Source organism: Vombatus ursinus, unplaced genomic scaffold, assembly GCF_900497805.2.
Source record: "Vombatus ursinus unplaced genomic scaffold, bare-nosed wombat genome assembly UNPS02014841.1, whole genome shotgun sequence".
Lineage (NCBI taxonomy): Eukaryota > Metazoa > Chordata > Mammalia > Diprotodontia > Vombatidae > Vombatus > Vombatus ursinus.
Window position 1 is genome coordinate 46,787,837 of NW_020954619.1, and position 18,715 is coordinate 46,806,551.

General features: G+C 34.6%; 1 protein-coding gene across 1 annotated transcript in view; it reads right to left on the bottom strand.

Annotated features, from left to right (window-relative positions):
* Positions 1-18,715, bottom strand: part of MBOAT2 (membrane bound O-acyltransferase domain containing 2) — a 154,157-nt gene that overhangs the window by 26,039 nt on the left and 109,403 nt on the right. The window contains exons 5-6 of the mRNA XM_027840435.1: positions 16,387-16,442; positions 3,157-3,211 (exon numbers count right to left, since the gene is read on the bottom strand). Coding sequence (XP_027696236.1) covers positions 3,157-3,211; positions 16,387-16,442 — 111 coding nt within the window. The remainder of the gene's footprint in view (positions 1-3,156; positions 3,212-16,386; positions 16,443-18,715) is intronic.

Genomic DNA, 18,715 nt, shown 5'->3' on the forward strand with positions numbered 1-18,715 from the left:
AACAATACTATAATAACGATAACTAACATTTACATAGAGGTTTAAGGTTCACAAAGTACTTTACATACATGATCTCATTTTGATGCTTACAATAAAAAAAACCCATATTTCCTATTTTATAGATAAGGAAATGGAAGTTTAATTAACAAAACCAGGGACGTCAGTGGCAGGAAATGAGCCTAGGTATCACCTGTCTATCACTTTTTATACTACATAATTTTGTCTCATTGAGTCTACTATAATGTTATCCTATTTATGTAATTTAATAGATCAAATAAAATTAAATTTTCCATAATTTTATTAACTGTTATTTGGGTATTCCTCAATGTATACCTTGACTATTTTTCTAACAGCCTTCTATTAGCACATATAGCAAGACATTTCTTAATGAAAGTATTTTTGTATTACAAAAGAGAATTAGAAATTTTAACATTTTTAATACATTAAAACTGATGGCTGCTATAGGATTAAGTCATCCTTTGTATAAAAATGAGGTACATGCACTATTACCAGTTAGCAGAGTATAATATTAAAGCAATTATCTAGACAGAAATAATGACTCATAAGTTCATTTACTAGGCCAAAAAATCTAGTCTATTGTTTTAGAAGCCATTTCCAAATATGCCATTAGCCAAATCAATAAACAAAATTATCTATTTGTGAAGATCAGAGTTGTTCAAAATTTTGGAAATTTTCTGATTCTATTAATATGGTATTAACAAAAACCACAGCAATTCACTTTATTATTGATATCAAGCCTTGGGTCATGGTAATAGAAATAAGATCCAGCTTATGGGTTTCTTCTCCCCCCACTCCCCCCTCATCCCTAATCATCACTGTCATATGTACTTTAATATTCATATTGAAAAACCTTCTAACAAGCTGACCTCATAATTCTCTACTTCCTCTACAAAAACAATCTCCTCTTTATCCTACTTCCACCTATCTTAGACTTCATCATCTTTCAGAAATAGGCCATCTCTAAGATCTGGAGCCATATCTAAGATAAAATATACCATCTCTAAGATCTTGAAATTCCCCTCACACTACAACCTCTCTCTCTCTCTCTCTCTCTCTCTCTCTCTCTTTCTCTCTCTCTCTCTAGTATGCCTTCCTCCTGCAATGATCTCCAATTTATCCTATATATGTCTTGTTTGTACATAGCTATTTGTGTGATATCTTCCCCATTAGATTGTGAGCTCCTTGCAAGAAGGAACTGGTTTTTTGCCTTTCTGTAACCTCAGCACTTAGCACAGTGCCTGGTACATAGTAGGCTGCTTAATAAATTCTGGACTTCCAATACAATCTGCCTACAATTCCTTCTTTCCTCACTTCAATGTGAAGCATCTTGATAAGGGGCTACACAGATTGCCTCCACTGCCTCACAATCCATTCTATCCTCAAAACTTTAAGATTTGACTCTATTGAAACTACTCTTTCACTGATCACCAATAAACTAACAACAAAATCTATTATGTTTTTTAGCATTCATCCTGTCTTACCTATGCAGAGCAGACACCGCTGATCACTTCCCTAATAGTAAGTCAGTCACACCTGTATAATATGTTAAGATTTAAAAATTATTTCCCACAAAACAGACCTGGTGAAATAGGTAGTGCATTTTACCCCATTTTACAGATTTAAAAAATGAGGCTCAGAGAGGTAAGTGATTTGGCCGTTATCACAGTTCTAGAAAAGGATTTGAACCCAGGTCTTCTGAATCCTAAGTCTCACATGTTTTCTACCACACCATGCTTCTTCTCTTCCCGGGCATCATCTATCATTCCTCAGCCTTATGGACACTTCCCTTTCATTCTCCTACTGCCGCTTGTCTTTTTCTTGTGATAGCTTGTGATCTTCTTTCTAACCTCGTACATCAGTCTTCCCCAAGGCCTGTCCTTATTTCTCTTCTCTCTATATATACTCTCTCCCTAACATTCTCTTTCACTCTGAGAGCTTCAGCCCCTAGCTAGATGACTGTTTAATTATTCCCTCTAGTCTAAACTTCTCTTCTGAACTTGAAGCCCAAATCTCCAGTGGTCTGTAGGACAGTGGCACTGGTGTACTCCATTTGCATCTTTCTTTCTAAATCTGGTCCTGCTATGATTTCTCTAGTTATCTATGAAGCCATCTATTTCCCTATTTCCCATATCTGAAATATGCAGGTCTTTCATGCTCTGTTCTCCCTCACCTTTGGCAGCATTTGTGGATTTCTCCTCCCCAAGATCTCTCATCTATTCCCTCCTCTCTATACTTACTGACATCACTATCATACAAGCTCTCATTAGCAACTGCCTGGACTGCTATAATAGCCTCCTCAAAAAGTTTTTCCACCTCTAGTCTCTCTTTAGATCCAATTGATCTTTTCCTTCACACAGATCTGTCTGTCACACTCCAGAGATAAGAAACCTCTGGAAGATATTGACTGCCTATGTGTAAAGTTCAAATTCCTTTTACAAGCATTCATAGCTCTTTATGGTCTGATATCACCCTACTTACCCTGCTTCATCTTACATTACTCTCCTGCTTTCCTCCCCATCCCAATCCTACTCCCCAAAACATTTTGCTCACTCTGGCCTCTTTGTCTTTATTCACATTGTTCCCTCTTCTGGGTATGTTCTCTTCACCTACTGAATTCCTACTCATTCTTTAAAAACCGATTCAAGTACCTCTTTCCTTCACTCAATGAAACTTTCCCTGATCTACATCCAAAGAACTGGTAATGACCCACTCCTTCAGGTCTCACGTACCACACTTGGTTTTACAATTCTTGAATGGGTTAATGCAATTAATATTGCATATTATAGTAAGGTGGCTTTGTGTTTTACCCCTCATTGTGAGATCCACAATAGCAGGAACCATGTTTCATCTAAATCCAGAATTTAGCACAATGTTCTGCAGACATTTAATATTTGTTACTTGAATGCCAAATGAATGAAAATAGGGAAAGATGTATTTTTTGCTTATGAGGAGAATGAATTTTTTTATTTCTTAATTGTCACATATAATACACATAATATTCCTTTTCTTCTCCCACAGAACATGCCAGGAAAGAGAGTAAACTTATCAATACATTGTAAAAATATTATTAGCTTTGAAAGACTACTCAACACAAAAGACCAAGAGACTAAGAATTAGGTACCGTAAAGAACATACCTTACAGCCAAACCTTTCTGTGATGGAGTTAGTTCTTCTTCTTTTCGAAACATACCTATAAAACAAAAATAAGCTACTTCATAAATGATATACATTTTTAAGGACAGATAGCAAGCATCTTATCATAGAACTGGAAAGCAATTTTATAGATTACATCTATGTCATTTTGTGAAAAAGTAAACTGCCGCATGCTTCAGTCAATTGTCTGAGATGGTGAAAATGTGCACTATAAAAGGATCACAAATTTTTAACCATAATGGGCCTAAGATGCCATCTAGTCCAAATCTTTCATTTTACAGAAGTCAGACATGACTGAAATGACTGAACAAAAAGAACAGAAGCAAGTCACTTAAACTCACTGTATGCCTAATGACTCTCAAATGCCAACTGCTTATTGCTTCTCTGTTTTGTTAAGATGGATTTTTTTCAATTCAGGGAATTTATTTTAAATCAATGAAAATAGTTCTGGGCCAAAAAAAAAACCAAACTGACTTCATTATTCTTTTGTAAGGCACTAGGTATAATTTCCTTTGAATGCTTTGCTTCTCAGTCCTATACAATGAAGATAATAAAGATCACATCATGATATCATGATAAGCTATCCTTTCAACTCAGCGAGCATTTATTCACCACCTACTATGTGCACTAGGGATACAAAAACAAAACAAAGGACAGTTCCTATTCTCAAGAAGTTTATAATCTACTGTGTATCTTTAAGTTTCAAAATCCAACAGTGTTATCCACTGGAATATTCATAATAGTTTTGCTGATGAGATTATTATAGATGCACTGTGGTGGAACATAGATGGCAGTCTCCTTGATTAGCCAGCTAATTTCTTGCCCATTTAACAGCTCTCCCCACTCTATTTGCTAAGTAACTGCATTAGTAAGTAGATTATTAAGTCCCAACAAAATGGATAGCTGAAGTGTCAAGTTACTAGTGTTACTGAAAGTACTCTGGAAGAAAATATTTAAACGTAATCACACAAAAAACATAGGAAGCTGCATTTTTAAGGAAATGCATGCTAATATTTATAAGCACTCAGCAAGCTGGTAGTGGAATAATCTATTGCTTTAAGAGCACTTTAAAAATATAATTAAAGTGGTACATTTTTGTCAGGTTCTAAAACAATTTAATCCAATGCCCAAATCCACTACCCCCTTTCAAAAAATATCCCTCTGGTATCACCACCATGATCAAGAGGATTATGAACTTGTAAGAGGCCTCTTTTTACCTGTTGTTTTGGGGTCATGAACAAATATCCATACTTTTACCACAAATTTAAAATCCTGGCAGTGATAATTATTAGTTGATAAATCTCTTAATAATAAATCTCTTAATAATAGGTAAATCTCTTAATAATAATATCTCACATTTATATAGTGCTTTTAGATTTGCAAAGTGCTTTACATACATTCTCCAATGTGATCCTCACAACCATCATAACATATAGATACTGTTGCTCTCTTTTTTATAGATGAAAAAACAGGCTCAAATGGATTGTGACTTGTTCAAGGTCATAATGCTAATAATTAATACTATAAACATATAATAATCTTGAATCTCCAACTGCCCTTTAGGCATCTTGAACTGGATGTCCAGCAGATATCTTAAATTTATTATGTCCAAAAAGGGAACTCATGATGTTTTCCCCTAAACCCTCCCTTGGAGTACCTTCCTTATTTCTGTAAAGGACAACATCATCCTTCCAGTCCCTCAGGCTTGCAACCTATGAGTCATCCTGGATTTCTCATTATGTCTCGCCCACCATATCCACCTCTGTGCATTTGACCACATTTTTCCATGCCTGGAGTGCACCCTTTTCTCATTTTTACTTATTAAAATCTTTTATCTTTCTTCAAGGCTTTGTGTAGGTACTACTACCCCTGTAAACCTTCCCTAGCACTTTGGTTGTTAATGTTCTTTCCTTACTCAGAGTACCTTAAACTTACTTCTCTGTATACAGATTGAATCCCCAGCTCTAGCAGAATATAATTTTCATGATGACAGGAACTTTTCTTACTTCAATTCTTGAAAACCCCAAGTATACAGCAAGTGTTTTATTTATAGTAGTTTAATATTTATTGAATTGAATTACTGGATCAAGAAACACTAATTAAACACTTCCGGGTGGCAGAGCAGCAGTTGTATATAACTTTCAAACAGGGTTAAAAATGATTGGAAATGAAAAAAGGCATAAAAAATTGCCAGGTCCCTTGGCTGCACATGATCAAGTCATGATAAAAATTTATAAGAATTAATTCATGACCAATTGTAGCATTTTATCAAACAGACTAAATTGCAGATATTTTATTGATAAATTCTTTACATAATTGAAAATGTTAAACTTGTATCGATGTTCTTTATTTTACAGCCTACTACATTCTTATTAAAAATGAAGACAACAAAAGTGAGTACAAATGTGGAATACTACTGATAGAAAGTTGATTATGTGAAAAACAAGTCCATGTAATTTTATGATACATCTATTTAAAAATTGCATTTACCACTGAACCCTCATGAAATAATTCTGTTTTCGTACAAATTCTCTGAAAGGAAACAATCACCTAAACTTATACCAGAACATTTTAGCACAGTACAAATAAGATTTTGCATGACACTTTGATAAAAATAGTTAATACTAAAATTTTTGTTTTCCTTTTCAATTGGCATAATTAACAGTATGCCTTGAGAAAATAAATTTCACTTAAGGATTTTACAACATTCCTGTAAATATGAAAACTCAATACTCTTGAATTGCTTAGAGTTAAAAATGTACACATTACATTGGCTTCTGATTATATTTACAAGTACTACATACCAGAACACCATTAGGAAAACATATACTTGAACCACTACCAAATGAATAGATCAGAACATTCTTATGTAATTCAAACATTCTTTAAGCACATATAAGGCACCGTGAAAGCCACTTTGAGGAACAAAGAAATAGGGCATAGCACTGAAGGACCTTATAGTATAGAGAAAATAAATACACATACAAATCTAAAATGAAATATACAACACAAAAGTACATGAAATGTAGAAAATAAGATGGGAATTTAGATATTTACAGAAGCACCAGAATTCAATTCCTGCTCTAGTACAAAAAGGGCCAAAAAACAAGGTTTTGAAGTCTAACATCCGGATCCTACTTCAGTATTTCAATGGACGTATGACTTTTTCAATATCAGTTCTTCCTTAACCTGAATATCACTACCCATCTCAGCCATCTACTGCTGTGCAATTCTTTTTTAAGTCCTCCTGTGAATCTTCCATGGGAGTCTAGCCTTCCTCCAAGGTCTAAGGGCCTTTCTGTAGACACTGCATAGATACCAATGGATCATGTGGATTCTTTACCAGTAATCCCTTACTTTCTCTACATGGCTGGCTCACCTTTTTTTAATACTCACACATCTCTCTAATGATAGTTTTTTTTTAAGTTTTGACATGTTTTGTTTTTACATTACAGACATTTCCAGACTACCTATACCCTGTGAGAGTTCTCTTATACTAAAGTAAAAGCAATTAAACAAAACTAACAATACAGTGACTTCATTTCAAAATACATATAACATTCCACACCTGTAGCACTGCCCCCAAAACCTCCAATTTAAAAGTTTTTTTTGAATGAATAGAAATCTATTTTCTCTCCCTGTTATACCTCCTTCCACCCCATTGGAAAAAAAACAAATTCTAAGTAACAAATACGCATAGCAAAGAAAAACAGATTCCCTCATTAGCTCTAACTAAAAACGTTTCTCACTCTGTACCTTAAATCCATCACTTCTCTGTCAGGGTATGGATAGCATGTTTCATAAGTCCTCTGGAATCATGGATAGTCACTGCACTGCTCACAGTTCTTATAGGTTTCAATGCTGTTTGTCTTTACACTGTTGTTATTGTATAAACTGTTGTCTTGGCTCTGTTCATTTCATTCTTTGATCTTTTATAAGTGTCTTCAAAACTACTTGATTTTATAATATTGATGTTAAAGTATAAATTCTTCATCTGGTTCTACTCTTTTCACTTTGCATCAGTTCATTTAAGTCTTTCTATGTCTCTGAAATCATCTATTTCCTCATTTATTACTGCACCCTAGTACTCCATCACATTCCTATACCATATTTTGTTCAGCCATTACCTAGTTTGTGTGCATCCCCTTAGTTTCCAGTTTTTTGCCACCACAAAAAGAGCTGCCACAAATATTTTATACATATAGGGTCCTTTCCTCTTTCTTTAATCCTTTTGGGTATAGCTCTAGCAATGGTAAAAGTGGGTCAAAGTGTATGAACGCACTGTTTAGTGACTTTTGTGTATAATCCAAATTGCTTTCCAGAATGATTATATTCATACATAGGTCCATCAAGAGTGAATAAATGTACCTGTTCCCATAGTCTCTCCATCATTCAACATCTTCCTTTCTATCATCTTTGCCACTCTGATAGGTGTGAGGTAACCTCAGAGTTACCTTAATTTACATTTCTCTAGAAAGTAATAATTAGGAGCAATTTTTTTTATATGTTGATTGATAGCCATGATAGTTATCCTTAGGGCTGCTTTTCCTGAACAATTCTAATTGGCAATATCTTGAAACATATTCATTATTGCTGAGGGCACTACCATCTTCCCAGTCACCCAGCCTTGAACCTTGGTTGTATTTCCAACTCTTACTTCCTTACAATTAATCTGTTGCAAAGCCTGTTGATTTTCACTTTTGTAATATTTTTTGTATATGCCCCATTCTTTCCTTGCCACCTTGACCCCACCCTACTACAGGTCTTCATCACCTCGTGACTGGAATTATGGCAAAAGCCTGATTCTGGTTTCCCTTCCACAAGCTTCTCCCCACTCCAGTCCATCTTCTACTCAGCTGTCAAAATGTTTATACTAGAGTGCTGATCTGACCATGTAATTCCCTTATTCAATAAATTCCAGTGGCTCCTTAATACCTCCAGGATCAAATACAAAAACACAACCACTGGTCTTCAAAAGCCCTTCATAATTTGCCCCCCTTCTATTCTCCTTATATCTTCTATGCCCCTCCCTGCTCCATCCCCACATTCTAGGTACTCTCTGCTATAGTGACACTGGCCTCCTAGCTATTCTTCAAACAACACACTCCATCTCCTGACTCTGGGCATTTTCATTGACTGTCTCCCCATGCCTGGAATGCTCTCACTCCTCATCTCTGCCTCCTGGGTCACTTCTACCCAGAAAAAAATCTCATCTTCTATAGGAAGCCTTCTCTGATCCTTCTTAATTCTAGTCATTTCCCTCTGTTATTTCCAATTTATCTTGTATATAGATTCTTTTTATAGTTGTTTGAATGTTGTCTCCCATTAGACTGTGAATTCCCTGAGAGCAGAGCAGTTGTTTGTTTTTCTTTACATTCCCAGTGTTTAGCACAGTAAATGGCACATAATACATAATTAATAAAAGTTTATTGACTGACTGGCTCATGTCCATTATGAGACTTTCCACTACTCCTTGAGAGAACCTCAACTTGAGTTCTTCAGAGATTGTGGTATTTTAGGACCCACAGCACCATCAGAAAATTGTGTTAAAAATATGAATCTTTGTTTCTGGGAGAAGCCTGGGATAATTAACAAGCTGCTAGGATCCTAAGAAAATCAAAACCATTCAGTATATAATGGGTATAACATGATGTGGTACTAGCTAAAAAGGTTTCTACACATATAAACCAATACTCTCAAAGTGAGAGAATTAAAAAGAAAGGCAGGATGAGGAAACTCACCTGATTATTTGAGCCCACCTCTGTCACAATAAAGGACTCAAAGAGAAGGGAGAATGGAAATAAGCATTTAAACAGCATCCACTATGTGCCAGGCACTGTGATAAGCACTTTTACAAGTATTATCTCAAAGCTTACTGGGGGTCCTTTTCTTAGAGTATACTTTTGTCTACCCACAATGACAATAATCTTGCTGTTAAAAAAGAGTGCCTGTCCACTCTCTCTTATGCCTACCACTCCTGAGTTGGGTAAAGGGAAAGAGGCAATTGCATTTTGATAAGTGACTCTGAAGAAACAACTGGGAAGCCAGGAATTGGGTTGTTCCATCTCCAAGTCCAAGAGCTGCCATTACAAAAAATCTCTACAATCTCCTTTAGCACACAAAGGAGGACCCAGTAACATGGTGAGGTAGAAACAACACAGGACCTGGGTCACAAAAAAGAATTTCACTAATGGTTTTGATCATTATTAACTATATGACAGCACTTAACTGCTTCTGAGCCTTGATTTCCACAGCTCTAAGTAGTGGGATGATGATAATAATACAAAGACCATCTTCTGATGAAAATATTTGATAAATCAAATATTATGTAAATATGAGTTATTATTATTGCTGCTCCTCATATTTTTCCTTCTGATAACAGGACTCCAGATCATCACAATAGTGGAATGTGAGCCATGGTAAAGCAGGCACCCCACACTAAAAAAATTTTATATACTGGCCTAGCAACGTGCTGTTTGTGTACTCTGAAAAGCCAGCTGGTATGGAGTGGTTCTTAATTAGATAGGTGATCACAAGCTGATGGATTTTTGGCAATGACAACTTAAGAAACTGAATTAAATGGGAAATAATTAGTCCTATACAAATCTTTTCTTCTTTTGCTATGATGCTGGGAGAGTAGGGGAGAGGTAGACTGACAGCGCTAAGAATCAGTCTTGAGACTATCTGGAAAATTTAGTTCACTGTTGGCACTTTTAAGGGACAATCTTTGCCCAATGAACAATGGTATTACAATAATGGAAAAACTGAACTGCTGCCATAGATATTAATTTTCCCTATGAATGAAATCAAAGAACATGATGATGAAGTTGCTTCTATGTAAAGAAACAGCTCCTATGTTCTCTTTTAAGAGGCCAACAAAAGAATTGATACAATAGGTGTTAACTTGTACCCCAAAGCAACAAGGCATATTTCACTGGATGTTTCATCTCACCCTACAATGCTCAGGAGGAACATAAGCTAATAAAATTCCATGAATACAACTGTAGTTTATGGGCCAACTTCCATATTAGAAGATGGAATAAATAATTTGTAAGAAGAAAATGGCAACATCTTTGATAATAAGTCAGTGTATATTTTGATATTTATGACTTCCATGAAGAAAAATAATAAGGTGTAAATTATATTATAATACAATTTGGGATGATAAAATAAAGTACTCAAAAATCTCAATAATACCCAATATATATTCTCTTCAAGAAGGTAAATGGAGGGCACTAAAGTAAAACATACTGTGCAATCATCATAACAAAAATGAAATTGACTATATCTTGATAGATACAAAATAAATAGAAAGAGAAACCATCTCAAAATTATCTTTCTGTGTTCAGTTAGGAATATCAACTGGTTAAAGGTTAAAATTAATGCCAATTTAGCAGAAAGGACAAAGATGAGAAATAGAACGCAATTTAAATAGCTCAAACATGATCACTTTTTTAAAAAGCTGTTAACTTTTCCCAAAAGGAGAAAGTGGATAAAAGTAAATATCCTAAAGATGAAGACTACCATCATTTCTTAGTAAAGTTGAATGGATACATAATAGTCACCACAAAATGACCACCCAAAGAAAGCCAAGAAACCACCTCAACTGGGAGACACAATCTTTACAGCAAAAGAAGATACAGACCTCAGGGACAACAATGGTTTAGAGTAGAAGTTCATTTATATAACAATACAAAGAAGAAAGGATAGAAAATTCTAGGCAGTATTACTTCACAACCCAACGAAAAGCAGATGGAGAAAACTGTGGGGCGATGACATGCTAAGACCTAGAAGTGCCCAATGTATTCCACAAACACTCCAATAAAACTCTAAAAATGTACTATTAAGGAATAATGATGAAGAATCAGCTATAAACTTCTCCACTCAGTCCAGGATATCACAAAAAGCCTGGCAGAAATCTGCTAAATCATGGAACAAAGAAAAGCTAGGGTAGGTAGAAAGTAAAATATGAAACTGCTAGACCTACACTGGGACAGTGTACCAGGCAGCGCCCAACACAGGCTACCCATGGCCCCTATTCCCAACTGAGGCAAAGGATAGAGCTAGAGCAACAGCCAAGGAGGAATGACCCAGAAGCCCAACCAGCGGGAAGAGACAAGGTGAGTGACCAGCGTGGGTGATCGAAGAGCCCAATCTGAAGCAGGAAACAGGGCAAGAGCAGCACCTAGTACGGATGATTCAAGGGCCTGCCGCATCCTCATCCACAATTGGGAGCCCAGTACCAAGGGTGAGAAGACAGAGCCAGTGCAGTGCCCAATGTGGGGTGATTCAGGGCTCTTATACGAAGCAAGAAATAGGGCCAGAATCCAGGCATCCTGTACCTGAACAAGGATCCAGGCAGCCCACGCTCAATCCAACATTCAGGCAGCCTGGGCTAGAATCACAACAATATACAAGGCTGGACAATTTCTACAAAAAGTAGATCCTAGTCTTAATCACTGACCTCAGGATTCAACAGAGCCTACCCACACCATCCAGGAGTGCAGGAGTGTAGTTTTACCCCAGCACAAGCCTGCAATCTAGAAAGTGAGGCTGGAGAAATGAATAAACAGGAGAAAACATCAAATACAATGTAGAAATACCTTGGACTGAGAGAAGCTCAAGGGGGTAAACCCAGAAGAAGAGAAAAATTCCACAAGTCCAAGTAGAACCTCAGAGAAAAAGAATGTTCTGGCCATAGGGACTACAAGAGTACCTGGAAGAAATGAAAGAAGAGATACAAAATGGAACATATAGGGAGGAAAAAAATGGCAGGGAGAATTAATACCTTAGAACAAATGGTGGTAAACTGGGCTCAAAAATTCAACTTTCTGACTCCAGGAGATAATAAGAAATATTAAACAAAATTGAAAGATTGAAAAAAGAATAAAATGTATGGTATATATTATCAAAATAACTGACCTGGAATATAAGTCAAGAAGAAAGAATCTAAGAATCAGTAGACTGATTCATGCCCAGAAAAATAGAGCTTGAATATAATATTTCAAGAAGTCATAAATGTAAACTGCCCAGATAACTTAGAACCAAGGGGCAGAGTGAAAACAGAAATAATCTCCTGAAACAAACCCCAAAATGAAAACTTCTAGTAATGCCATAGCCAAAATCCAGAGCTTTCAAATTAAAGAAAAAACACTGTAAGCAGTCAAAAAAGAAAGCATTCAAGTACCAAGAAACCATAATTAGGATCACACGAGACTTGCCAACTGATACTATAAAGGAGTAGAGAAGTTGGAGTATGGTGTTCCAAAAAGCATAAAGATAAAACTAATCTTTATCAATATTGGCAATACTTAGTAGACAGAGAAATTCAAATTTAAATACCTATAGAATGTTAAAAAAAATGCTATAGAATTAGACTACAGAATACAACTACCAAACACTTTTTATTGAAAACACAGGGAGACCTGAATAACTTGAGAAATATTAATTGTTTGGGGTAGGTTGAGCCAATATAATAAAAATGACAACACTGTGTAAATTAATTTAATTTACTTATTACATATCAATGAAAATACAAAAAGATTACTATATAGAACTAGAAAGAGTAATAACAAAATTCATCTTGAAGAACAAAAAGTCAAGAATTACAAAGAAAATAATTTTTAAAAAGTGGGAAAGAAGGTGGCCAGCAGTACCAGATTTCAAACTATATTACAAAGCAGCAATTCTCAACATGATTTGAGGCTGGTTAAAAAACAAAGATAATCTAATGTCTGATAAACCTAAAGACTCCAGCTACTGAAGTAAAGAATCACTATTTGATTTTTTTTAAAAGCTGCTAAGAAAAATGAACAGTAGTCTAGCAGAAAATAGATATAAGCCAACATCTCACACCATATTCAAAGATAAGTTCCAAACCAATAAATGACTTAGATATAAATGGTGACATCATGAACAAATTAGAGGAGTAAGGAAGAAATTAGCTTTCAGATGTATGGATAAGAGAAGAGCTCATGACCAAGAGGAACAGAGAAAATTATGGAAGATAAAATGGGCAATTTTAATTACATAAAAAGGTTTTGCCCCAAAAACCCAGTACAGCAAAAATTAGAAGGGAAAGAAGCAAATAAGGGAAAAAATCTTAGCAGCAAGTTTCTCTTACAAAATTTCATTTCCCAATGTAGCTAAGGAATTGATTCAAATTTATAAGAAAATAATTTCTTAACAGATAAGTGGTCAAAGTATAGGAATGATGTTTTCAAGGAAAAGAAATCCAAGCTATCAACAACCATATGAAAAGAAATGCTCCAAATCACTAATAATTAGGAAAAAATGCTAATTAAAGTAACTCTTAGTTTCCAACTCACAGCGATCAGAAAGGCTAAGATGATCATTGTTGGAGGAGCTGTGGGAAACCAGGCTCACTAATGCACTATTGGTAGAGCTGTGAATTGGCTTATAATAAAATTTGGAACTATGCCCAAAGTCACTAAATTATACATATATCCTTTGACCCAGAAATAAAACTACTATATACATCCTCCAAAGAAATCAATGTACATGTATTGGGGAATGGCTAAAGAAATTCTAGTATATCAAAATAATGGAATATTATTGTGCCATGAAAAACGATGAAATGAATAGGACTAGAAGAAATGTATAAACAGATACAGAGTGAGGTAAACAGAACCAAGAAAACAAATTATACAACATTAGAAAAACAACTTTGAAAGACTTTAAAACTCTAATCAAGCAAAGACAAACCATGATTCCAGATGATCAAAGATTATCTTCATGCTACTTATCTCCTGACAGTGAGGTAATGGACTCAAAATTCAGAATAAGACTTATTTTCTGGACTTGACAGTTTGCTTTTCTTGAGTCTACTAATTTATTACAATACTTTCTTTTTTGTTCAATGGATGAGTGGTGGGGAGCATATGGGGAATGCAGGTGAGGGCCCAAGTGTAAGAGGGAGAGAAAAAGAGAAAATACATGCTTATTAAACAAAAAGAAATTACTTTTCAGATCCCTGGATAGGGAAAGAGTTTGTGACCATACAGAGGATAGAGAGGATCACAAAAAATTAACAATTTTGATCATATAAAATTTTTAAAATTTAAATTTTCAAATTAAACATAATTTAAACTATGCTTATAACTGTACAAACAAAGCTAGTGCAGTTAAAATTAGAAAGAAAACAGTTTAACTGGGAAAAAAAACGTTGCTGGAAGTTTCTCTAACAAAAGTCTCATATCCACAATATATAAGGAACTGATTCAAATTTATAAGAATAAGAACTATTGCTGTTTAGATAAATAGTCAATGGATATGAACACATAGCTTTCAGAGGAAGACATCCAAACTATCAATCATATGAAAAAATGTTCCAAATCACTACTAATTAGAGAAACGCTACTGAGTTCCTATTTCACACCCATCACAAAAGAAGAAAATGAAAACTATTGGAGGGGCCTCCGGAAACCAGGCAGACTAATGCACTGTCAATGCAACTATTATTTGGCCAAGTCATTTTCAAAAGCAATTTGGAACTATGCCTAAAAAGTCAGGAAAATTATGCATACATACCTATTGACCCAGCTGTACTAATGCTAGGTCTCTACTCCAAGGAGATCAAAAAACAAAAAACCACAAGTAAAAAATTACACATAGTAACTCTTTTTATTATAACAAAGAACTAGAAACTAAGGGGGTGTTTATCTATAGTGAAATTGTTAAACAAATTTTGAGATATGGATGTAATAGAATACTGCATTGTAAAAAACTATATAATGGCCATTTTCTATGAAATCTGGGCAGACCTGTATGAACTGATGCAAAGTAAAGTGAGCAGAACCAGGAGGGCAATTTATACAATAACAACAACATCATACATATGGAAAAAACGATGAAGAACTTGAGCACTCCAAGGCATGTAATGACCAATAATGATTCTAGTGGATTGATCATGAAGCATGGAACTAGCCACCCATCTCTTGACAAAGACATGAGGGACTCAGGATGCTGCCTATGACATCTATTTTCAAACATGGGCAATGTAGGAATGTGTTTTGCTTGACTATGCACATTTGTTATCAGGGCTTTCATTTTCTTTCCTTAAAAAAAAAAAACAAATGGCATGGGGTAGGAGGGAGAGGAGGAATAAGGATGTGAGGGGTGGGGTGGGGAGGAAGAAGAGACAGTCAATTAAGACATCTTTTCTTTAAATGCCGAGAGAAAAAATAACAAGAGAAAGAAGGCCAAGAAGAACCACCGAGAATCAAGATTCCTCTGAATGTTAAAGGTTGAACTTATCATATACTTAATAAGAAAAAGCAAGCTGTACAAAACAGATTTGCAGTTTTATGTACAGTCCTTTTTATGTTTTATTATAATATGTATAATGACCCAGGGTCACTTCTACCCTATAATGAGGTACTAAAGTAAAAGTGGAAGCAGGATAGTATTGTTTTATTTATTTTAAATTTTGACTATATCTTTTGTATCTACATTGCCTTAATTTTTAAACATATCTCTCACTCAGTGAGCCATGTCTTCTAACAAAAAAAAAAACAAGCATTTTAACAAAGAATAAAAAAGAGAAAAAAGCATTTCAGTAAGACTAGCTAACACACTGAGTCTGACCCAGGCTCTCTGACTAAATCTAGTATGCTTCCCATTGTACTATTCTGCTTCTAAATATACTACCAAATCATTCATTCCTTTTGTTTTAACTTTGGTTGTATATATGTATGTGTGTGAAAACACAAATTTATTAGCACACATGAATATATGTATAATGTACACACTATATATAGATACATGCGTGTCTATATGAACATATAGATATGAATAATTAGTAGCATCTAAGCTAATCATCTTTCCCAAATTCTTCTCTAGATTTTTCTGAGATTTGGAGTGCTACAAAAATGCCATAGGAAAAGATAATTAGTGCTTTCATTTTTTTTAAAAGTCTGAACCTATGATTTCATTGTTGTAGGGAACTCCTTATGTAGAAACTCCTTTCCTAAGTGGAGACTTGGCAATGTTTCTAAAGCTTCTAGTCTTGGAGGGAACTGAGAGGGTTAAGTGACTTGTACACAGCTAATAAGTGTCAGAAGTCTGACTGAAAGACAGCCCTCTGTCCACTGAGCAATACTGCTTTTAGAGTAAAAATTATTTAGCTAAAATAATAGGGAAAAAAGTCTCAGTGAAGAATTTAAAATAAATAATTCAGCTTAAAATCCTTACCATCGTGAATCTCATAAGCCAAACTAGTGATCTTCTGTGTAATTATCATCATTGGGCTGTGGCAAAGAAAATGAAAACATTTTAAAAGAAAATCATAAACACAGTATCTACATATTTTAAAAAGATTTTTTCATTGTTCTTATGACAACACAAATTGATTAGAAAATCTCATTCCACAATTTGTTTACAAAGATATGTTTTAAGGAAAAAGAACATGTCAATAGCAACAAAAAATAAGTGTTTTTTTTTTAAATTCTGAAGTTTAGTTTTAACATTTGTTTCTATAATCTTTGTGTGATAATTTGTAGGAATAAAAAAGATACAAATGAATTTCTTAGGTCTACAGTAAATCATGTGTGTTGGTATTTCAAAAGGGTTACATTTTTAAAGAAAAAGATTTATATTGGGAGAAACGTGTTTTCCTGATTCCTTTCAACAAGTATGTCTGGGAAGCAGTCCTTCATTCCTTCATGGCCATTACTATTTACCTGTGATAGCTATCAGACAGGTAACACAACCACCTATCAAAGATTTAAAGTTGTGTATAATAATGAAATTGAGGGACTGTGCACCATGTATCAATGAAACAAAGGGATGATAAAGCACACCTAACAAGAGCATTTCAGCAGAACTAATCAACACATTTACCAAGTGTAACAGCATATGTAATGTTGTACATTCATAGTCCTTTGCCTCTGCAAAAGACAGGAAGGTAGACCTTCTCATCTTTTCTTTGGGAACAAATCAGGTTATTATAATAGCACAGCGGCATTTTATTATTTTTCATTATTATTCTTTATATTTATACCTTTGAAGTCATTTTATATGCACTTTTCTAGTTGTTTACTTCATACCTGTCAATTCATATAGGTTTTTCCAAGATTCTCTGAATTCCTCATATTGATAATTTTTACAGCATAGGAAATTCTGTTATGTCCATATAATATAATTTGTTTAGCCATTCTCCAAATGATGGGCATCTACTTTGTTTCAGCTTCTTTGCTACTACAAAAAGGTACAGGTATGAATTCTGCGTTGCATATGGGACCTTTCATTTTCTTCTTTGTCCTCTTTGAGTATGTATCTAACAATGGAATCTCTAAATCAAAGGGCACAGACATTTTTAATCCATTAAAAATATCCAAACTGTTTTCCAGAAAGATTAAACCAATTCACAGCTCCAACAACATTATTGGGTACTACTGTATATTAAGAAAGTATACAGGAACCAGAGGGAAGAGACATGGTGGAGGGCCCTTGGGTGAATATCAATAGAGGCAGAAAAATTTAAGTTGTTTGGTGAGTTAATTGTGTACCTATTCATTGCAGTGAACAAGTTCTTAAATCTTTCAAAGTTGGTTTTCTTCATAATGTTGTTGATATTGTATAAATTATTCTCAGGATTCTGCTCACTTTAGTCTGCATCTGTTCAGACAAATCCAGGATTCTTTGAAACTGTCCTTTTCCTCCCTTCTTATGGAACAATAATATCCAATTATATTCACATACCACAACTTGTTCAGCTATTATCTAATTGATGGGTACTCCCTTAGTTTCCAGTTCTTTGTTACAACAAAAAGAGTTGCTATAAACATTGATCTCTGTGAGGTACATACAGGTCTAGTAGTGGTATCACTGAGTCCAAGTATATGCACAGCGTAGTGACTTTTGGTGCATGATTTCAAACTCCTTTCCCAAAATGATCAGACCAATTCACAGTCCTACCAACAGTAAACCAGAGTGCCTGTTTTTTCTGTAGCTAACACCTCAAGCAACTGTCATTTTCCTTTTCTGTCACCTTTGCTTATCTGATGGGTGTGAAATGGAATCTGAGGAATTTAAATTAAATGGAATTTAATTTGCAGCATTTACTCTTTAAAAATATTCTTCACAGCTAAGACTCAGGCTCCATGTTAAGTATACATCATCCACTAATCTCTTGCACACAGATGTAGAACAGCTGATGTTTTATATTTATGTTTTCAAGTCAATTAAGATCGCCCTTAATCTTTCCTCTTATGGCAAAAAAAATCAAATTTTAATTCTTCCTCATAAATTCTATATTCTCACCTTTTACACATTTTAGTTTACCTAATAAATTCTAAGAATACCTAAGAGTTCCTAGAAGTTTAATAAATAAATCCTGATTTCACTCAATAAAAAGATATACTCTTAAGTATAAAAATGCACCTTCTTTAAATGAAAAAAATTAGAAAATTAACATATTAATTTTCACAGTATTTTTCAGTAGTTTAATATATTTAACCTTAGATTCTATAGTTCTATACATAATGCATAAAAGGATATAAATGTAATAATGATAAATATT